The following is an 8215-nucleotide window of genomic DNA, read 5'->3' on the forward strand; positions in this document are numbered from 1 at the left end:
CAGCATAGTTGTTAAGTCCATCTGTTGCTCCTGATCCTGATCTTGTTGTTGCCTGGATTGCTGCCTTTCCTGATTTTCCATTGGAAGATAATAGATTTTTGAAAATGGAGGAAAAATTTCTTCTGAGACATCAAGTATATCCTGAAAATATTTTTTTAACATTTCTTTAGCTGAGATTGAGGATATTTTGGGAAAATTTAAAATTCTAAGATTATTAGCTCTAATAAAATGTTAATTATCATTTATATTGGGGGTTTCAAAGAAGTCAAGGCAAATGACTTTAAAATATGCAATGTCACCTCAGTAACTATAGAAAAATAGACAAATATAGACAGCAGATATAAATTCTCAAAACTGACACATTTTTATCACTAAATTGAAAATAAAATCATTTTTCCTACCTTTGATGTCTGGTGATTTTATGAAACTCTGGTTGCGTTTCCTTCTGATTGTGTATTCTTTCTTTCATTTCTTTCTTTCTGCACTCAGGACCAACAATTGTCCCTTTCTATTCCCTCCCTCCTTCCTTCCCATGTCCTTAGTGTCCCCAGTGCCTCCTTCCTATGGCCTTAGTGCCCCTTCCTATGTCCTTAGTGCCCTCAGTGCCTCCTTCCTATGTCCTTAGTGCCCCCAGTGCCTCCTTCCTATCCAATCCAAGCTGGGAATGAATAAATATTCCATTAAGTCCACTACAGCTGTCATAAAAAATTTTTAATATGTGTTGTTGTTTTTTTTTCCAGCTTATATTAATTTATAGAACTTGAATGTTAATTAATGTATTCTTCCAAGGCATTCGGATCTTCATTACTCACAATTTTGTTATGATGAGTAATTTTCATGACTGCAGGATAGAAAAGTCCATATTTAGCTCCTATTTGTTTTAACTGTTCTCTCAGACTCAGGAATCTTTTCCTTTTATTTGCTGTGTTTTTCGCAAAGTCGGGAAAAAACAAGAATTTTGACTGTTGCCATCTAATGCTTTTTATTTGTTTGGCTATATTAAGGATTTCCATAGCATGCTGAAATCATAGAAGTTTAAAAATTGCTGGTCTAGAACTCTGAGAGGTCCCAGCTCGAGATGAAATACGATGGGCCCTTTCAATCTTGATTGGTAATTTAAAACTCAATGACAATATCTTAGGGAGATTTTCTTCCAAAAATTGTTTAAGCTTGAAACCTTCCACCCCCTCAGGCAATTCCAGCATTCTTACATTGCACCTCCTACTTCGGTTATTTAATTCTTCCAGCTCTCTCTCCAATTTTGCAACTACCAGATGATCCTGTTTACAGCATTTCCTTTGGTCATCAGACTCAGTCCCCAGTTTTTCCAGTTGTTCAATGTGGGATGTACAGATTTTTAATTGAGTGGACATATTAGACATTTCCTCCTGCATAGCCCTTATTTCCACTCTATTCTCCTATAATATATCTTTGATTGACTTGAGTTCTGTCATTAATTGTTCAAAGTGCTCTGCAAAATCAAATGGTAATGGGATTTTAGATTGGGTGAGAGGATCAGATTTTGTTCTTTTCACTGTACCCGATGTGAATGCAGCATCTAATTTAGTTTGCCTACTTGAAGCCATTTCACAAAGGGATTAGCTGATCCTTCAAGCTGTCAGCTCAAGTTACAATGAGAAATAAAGTACTCTATTTTGTACCTTTAAAAAAAAAACAAAAAACCTGCTAGACACCACTATTCAGCTTAGTAGATTGCTCCGATAAAATCACAGCAGTCAGACTCTGACAAATGCAGTAACAGAAACTTTCCTTCCTGTCTGCCTATTCAAGCCTCCATACCCGTTGTTTTAACTTCCTTGCTTGCTTTCAAACCAGCAGACAGTTCACTGACAGCCAAAATATCTCAGGCAGTTCTCCGTTCAATTCAGGCAGAAGACCCTGAACACTTCAATATTGGATATTTCCTTTTTGGGTCGTTTCTGTTTTGTTAAGGTAAACACCTAACGGTTAGGGAGAGAGCCAGCAAAAAAAAAAAAGTCACCATTCAGACTTGTCCTGTAATCCTCCGTGTCAGACTAACAATGTCACACAATAACCATTTTCACTCCTTCTCACTTTTTATCTTACCGCAGGAAAGGCAAGTCTAGGCGCCGGCCTAGAAGCCTTTTCCCCGACGTCAGTTCTGATGTCGGAGAGGAAGTTCCGGGCCAGCTAATCGCTGCCTGGCTGGCCCAGAACTTCCTCTCCGACGTCGAATTGACATCGTGGAAAAGGCTTCTAGGCCGGCGCCTAGACTTGCCTTTCCTGTGGTTGCGGCAAGGGCAGGAAGTAGCACTGAGCGTCGTCGACGGATCGGGAGGGGGGGGGGCAGAAGAATCAGGTAGGCTTTGGAGGGAGGGAGGCAGACACACAGGCAGGAGTCCTGCAGTTCAGTTTTATAATATTTGGCATGGCAGGGAGGGAGGCTGGTTGGCTTCAGAGGAGGGAGTGGGACAAAGGCTGACAATGAAGGGCATGGAAAACCTTTCATACACTGAAAGGTTGAAGAAACTTGGGCTCTTCTCCCTGGAAATGCGGAGACTCAGAGGAGACTTGATAGAGACTTACAAGATCATGAAGGGCATAGAGAGAGAAGAGAGGGACAGATTCTTCAAACTTTCAAAACATAAAAGAACAAGAGGGCATTCGGAAAAGTTGAAAGGAGACAGATTCAAAACGAATGCTAAGAAGTTTTTCTTTACCCAACGAGTGGTGGACACCTGGAATGCGCTTCCAGAGGGCATAATAGGGCAGAGTACGGTACAGGGGTTCAAGAAAGGACTGGACAATTTCCTGCTGGAAAAAGGGATAGAGGAGTATAGATAGAGGATTACTGCACAGGTCCTGGACCTGTTGGGCCGCCGCGTGAGCGGACTGCTGGGCACGATGGACCTTGGGTCTGACCCAGTGGAGGCATTGCTAATGTACTTATGTGCTTATGTGGAGGCAGGCAGACAGGCTGGCTTTGGCAATGGAGGGGCACTAAGGATATAGGAAGGAGCACTGGAGGGACTAAGGACATGGGAAGGAAGCACTGGGGGCACTAAGGACATGGGAAAGGGCACTAAGGACATGGAAAGGGGCACTACGGATATGGGAAGAGGCACTAAGGACATAGGAAGGAGCACTGGGGGCACTAAGGACATGGGAAGGGGCACTAAGGACATAGGAAGGAGGCACTGGGGGCACTAAGGACACGGGAAGGGGCACTAAGAACATAGGAAGGAGGCACTGGGGGCACTAAGAACATGGGAAGGGGAACTAAGGACATAGGAAGGAGACACTGGGGGCCCTAAGGACATAGGAAGGAGCACTGGGGGCACTAAGGACATTGGAAGGAGGCACTGTGGGCACTAAGGACATGGAAAGAGGCACTAAGGACATAGGAAGGAGCACTGGGGGCACTAAGGAAAAAGGAAGGAGGGAGGGAATAGAAAGGGACAATTGTTGGGCCTGAGTGCAGAAAGGATGAACAGTCAGAAGGAATCATAATCAAAGACTCATGAAATCACCAGACAGCAAAGGTAGGAAAAATGATTTTATTTTTAATTCAGTGATCAAAATGTGTCAGTTTTAAGAATTTATATCTGCTGTCTATATTTTGCACTATATTTGTCTATTTTTCTATAGTTACTGAGGTGACATTGCATATTTTAAAGTTATCTGCCTTGACATCCTTGAAACCCCCCAAATATAAATGATAATTAACAGTTTCTCTGCGTATAGTGTGCTTTGTGGGGTTTTTAAAAAAAATTTTATGGTTACCATTATGAATTAATAAGATATTATGTGTACATGAAAAATGAAAGGATTAAATTGGGGGCGGAGTGAGGGTGGGTTTGGGGTGGGGCTAGGGTGGGATTAGGGGCGGGACTGACAATTAATAGATGTCCCATTTTGATGAAAAAAATAAATGGTCACGTTAAGCATAGCAGCCGATTCTGCCTCTTCAAACCACCACAACCGCTAGCTTCTCATACTGCCAGGAATACTGATGCAGCCTAGTTTCATATCAGGCAGTTGCTCTATCTCAGACAAGGAATTTCAGCAAAATAAACAACAGTTGTGATGAGAAGGGAGGTGTTTCCAGTAGCAAGTTAATTAACTAGGGTCACACAAAGGATCACATCAGCCATCCATACTTTAAAAATCAGCTGAAACTTTCCTACTTGCCTATTTAAACCGTCATAACCGCTGTTTGCTTCCCTGCTGTTTAACTAACAGCGTCGGCTTTTCATCAGCCAGTATACCTCAGGGAGATTCACTGCTCAAGACAGGCAGAAGTCTCTTCAGCATTTACTGTTTTCTTTCAGTTTGTTTGTTTTGTAAGGTAATTGTTAAATAGTTAGGTTAGCAGGATCCAGCGAGGAAAAGTTTACTCAGACGTATCAGCCTCATTGCGTCAGACTGACTCTGTTATAAATGTTATAGCTGAAAAATTAGTCATCTTCGTTTCAGTCCCGATCATTTATAGAGGGAATTTAAGCAGAATAAAACAAATTGGGTCAGAAAAAACAGTAAATTAAATTGAAAAAGGCATTAAGTGGAGGAGCTCAGCACTCATTCATCCATCCCGACTCGCAGCCAAGCTATGTCCTCGGCTCAAGATTATTGAGAAATTGAAGTTTTTGTTTGGAACTTTAAAAGATAAGCCACAGGCAGCCATTTTGTTGGGGTCTTGGGAGTGGATCTTTCTAAGCTGATCCATAGAGGGAAAATTATTTGAAGAGGATCCCACCCTTGGGGCATTAAGTCTAAACCCAAGGGAGTTTTGCTTGGCAGAAGAAAAGCTTTCATTTTATTGAAATAAGGCTTTTATGTTTTGGAATATTTTGGGCTTCAATTACAATAATCTAACAAATAAAAATAATAAATGAGGGATTTTAACAAACATTCTGAAAATCTGGGTCCACTATATCCCTTTTATCCACACGCTTATTCACATCTTCAAAAATATAAGAGATTGGTAAAGAAAGACTTTCACTGGCTAAATCCATGCTGGTGATGTCTCATTAAACTGTGTCTTATCTGTATGTTCTGTAATTTTGTTCTTTGTAATAGTTTCTACCATTTTGCCCACCACTGACCTCAGGTTCACCAGTATATAGTCTGCTGTATGACCCTTGTAACGCTGTTTAAACATTGGTGATATGTGGAACAACTTCAAATCTTCAGGTGATGTGGAGAATTGTAATGACTGGTCACAAATTTGCTTACCGCCTTTCATAGTACAATCAAAGCAGTTTGCATTTATTATATTTCTCTGTCCCTAGTAGGTTTCACAATCTGCTTTGTACCTGGGATAACAGAGGGTTAAGTGATTTGCCCTAGGTCACAAGGAGCTGCAGTGGGAATTGAACCCAGTTCCTTGGGCTCTTAGCCTACGGCACTAACCATTAGACCACTTCTCCACTCTATAGAACATGAGACCAAAGCAGCATGCTTGTATATCCACTCTCAGTCTGCCATGCACTGTGCTTCTCAACCTCATTTCTTACCTTTTCCCTGACATCTGTCCCTTTCCTGACCGCCTCTTCCAGAATGATCCTGAAGATGGGTTCCAAGAACTCCTCACTCTGTTGTATCCTTAACTGAATGGTAAAAAAGTACGCTTGTCTGCCAACTTCTGTCTGTTACAAAACAGTTTAGAGTAAAAGTCAATGGCTCACTTTAACCCTTACACATCTCGCATATTAAGAGATAAATCATTCACCACAGTTCAGAAAAAGTGCATTTAGACCTGATTGACCTGCAACTGCTGCAGGCAGGGCAGGATTAATCAGTAGCCAAATAGGCACGTTCCTAGGGCCCGAAATGGTCAGGGGTGCCCGATGAAGGAGGGCATCAACATTGTTTTTTCCAAATGGTGATGGGCCCCTCCAGCATCGATCAGCAACGCAGCCCCCCCCCCCCCGATCGGCAACATGCCCCCCCCACCCCATTGACGGAAAGTAAGACAAGTAAGCATCGCAGGTATGAAAGGCAACAGGAACTGTAATTTTGCAAGCGGTGCTGCTTGCCCAAAGCTTCCCTCTGACGCAGCTTCCTGTTTCCGCCTGGGCGCATGGTGGGGTGGAGCGTGGCAGGGGGCCCAGTGTACTTGTGTGCCTAGGAGCCCTCGACAAATTAATCCTGCCCTGGCTGCAGGCAGAAATCTTATAATATATACCAATTAGTCCACTATAAGGGATGGGGTGTTTTTTTTGTGTGTTTTTTTTGGGGGGGGTTTACTAGATATGCAATTTTAATTCATGTAAAAATATGCTGTACAAGCTTTTATATACTCATTTACAGTGCCTTTTTTTTCTAGTAAAGAAGGTGCCAGTTTTCATATATGGGGCAGCTCTTAAGGCGTGGGAGACTACTGAAAGAGCCACTTCCACAATAACCACCTCCCCTATATTTGGCCATGGAGTCTATGAAAAGGTGGCAATGAAAATACCATTAAATCATACACAATGGAAAAAAGTCCTGTTCTGTTATCAAACTCGCTTCCAAAAGGACTTATCTAACACAATTGCCTCCAATATGTGTCATGGATTATGCAACTGAGCTCTCAGATCCCTGCACTGATGAGTTCTTAAATCAGCTGAAGCAGGTACTGGGTGGGTATCATTCATTGAGCTCTGTGCCTACTTTTGTGCTAACAATCAAACTTAAAGTGCTTTAGTGCAATAAATATAAATATATACAATCTTTGAAACCAACACTTAACTTAATTCTTTGTGCTAGTTATTCTCAAGTTGATTCTATTCAATTAATTCTTGGCCCAACGGGACCCGTTTCGCCAAACTGTTGGCTTCTTCAGGGGTCTACGTGTTGTCACCAGCGGGGTCAGGGCAATGGGTCCCGAGCCGCTGGGTCATGGATTTTTAGCTCTTGTGTGCTGTGGCTTGCGACACAAGGAAGAATAAGTCCGGTTTAGCAAAAAGAAAAACACACTGCAAACAGGTAAGTAAGAAAACCAAAACCTGGACTGGATTTAATGTGCAATATCCAAAAACAAAATGGTTGCTTCACACATCAGCTTGATACCAGTCTTCAAAACAAAGTAATCAGAAACTAAACTTGTCAGGAAATGACCTTCAATAGGTAAGTCTTGGAATTTTCAGAAGAGGCAAACTCATTAGTCTTATTGTAATGTATAATCTCTCCCACCAGAGAGTTTCAAAACCAAAAACAGCCAAAACAGAAAAGAGGAAAAACAAACTCCACAATCTGTATCCTGAACTCTCCATATCCAAAAGGAGTTCTTTTCTGTTAAGACAGAGTTCCACACAGTAAAGTGTCTTTTAGTCTGACTAAGAAATAGATGCAGCACAAGTCCTTATTTTTCTTCTAAGGCACTGGTTTCCTCCAGCCTCTGCAGTGCTGGACAAGGTGGTGTGCCTCACGTGATGAAATTTTGCCAAACACTGGCCCGCTATCCCACCACATGTAACGTGAGGCTAACCTCACCACCTTCAAACAAACACAGTCTGACCTGCTCAAAAATAGTCCTTCCAGGAAAACCTGGACATTTGTAATCCACTATTTTACAGTAATGGACACTTGCCTTCACTCAGCAGACTTCCATAGGCTGCACGCTGGAAGGTAATTCTGTGAGAGACTCTGGCTCCAAATCCAGCTCCATGCCCTGGAACCCTTCAAAAGGGCCTTCAGGTGACTCTGCTCCAGTCTCTAGTAGTTCCATCTGCTCAGGAACCGAACAGCTTGGCAGAGCTCCCAGCCCTGAGCTTGGTGACTGCCTTACTCCAACTCCCTTTTCCTTCTCCCCTTCCAGCCAAGCAGACCTCAGATTTAGGAGCTGAGAACCACGCCCCAAACTCTCAGGTGTGCAGGATATCCTGTTTCTCCTTCCCTGACTACGTGGGGGAAGGGAAACCTGCCGTCTGGCACTAGAACTCCCCCTACTGGCCACAGGAGTAATGGCAGGAAAAAGTTTACTCTGAGGTTTTAGCAGAGCTAGATGGGCACTATCTGCTCTAGCAATGGGCTTTATATTAGGAACAGTCCTAGCAGGCATACCTTGCATATCACAGTGTATACTACGAGAAAAAAGAAAATACAAATATATCAATACTCCATACGTTGGCAATTATATATTAACTATTTTTAGGGTACTCACTGAATAGCTAAGCTTCCAATCTTGTAGCAAAAAATGGCTCTTTAAGCATTCATTCTCTGATGTCATCTTTACACAGGCTCATGCGTA

General features: G+C 42.3%; 1 protein-coding gene across 2 annotated transcripts in view; it reads right to left on the reverse strand.

Annotated features, from left to right (window-relative positions):
* The window catches only part of SOAT2 (sterol O-acyltransferase 2), a 117911-nt gene extending 110148 nt beyond the window's left edge, over positions 1 to 7763 (reverse strand). For both annotated transcript variants that reach the window (XM_033939614.1, XM_033939613.1), the window contains exons 1-2: positions 6715 to 7763; positions 5499 to 5630 (exon numbers count right to left, since the gene is read on the reverse strand). In XM_033939614.1, coding sequence (XP_033795505.1) covers positions 5499 to 5512 — 14 coding nt within the window. In that variant the 5' untranslated portion in view covers positions 5513 to 5630; positions 6715 to 7763. The remainder of the gene's footprint in view (positions 1 to 5498; positions 5631 to 6714) is intronic.
* Positions 7764 to 8215: the final 452 nt, after the last annotated feature.

The sequence above is a fragment of the Geotrypetes seraphini genome, chromosome 3 (genome assembly GCF_902459505.1).
Source record: "Geotrypetes seraphini chromosome 3, aGeoSer1.1, whole genome shotgun sequence".
Classification (NCBI taxonomy): domain Eukaryota; kingdom Metazoa; phylum Chordata; class Amphibia; order Gymnophiona; family Dermophiidae; genus Geotrypetes; species Geotrypetes seraphini.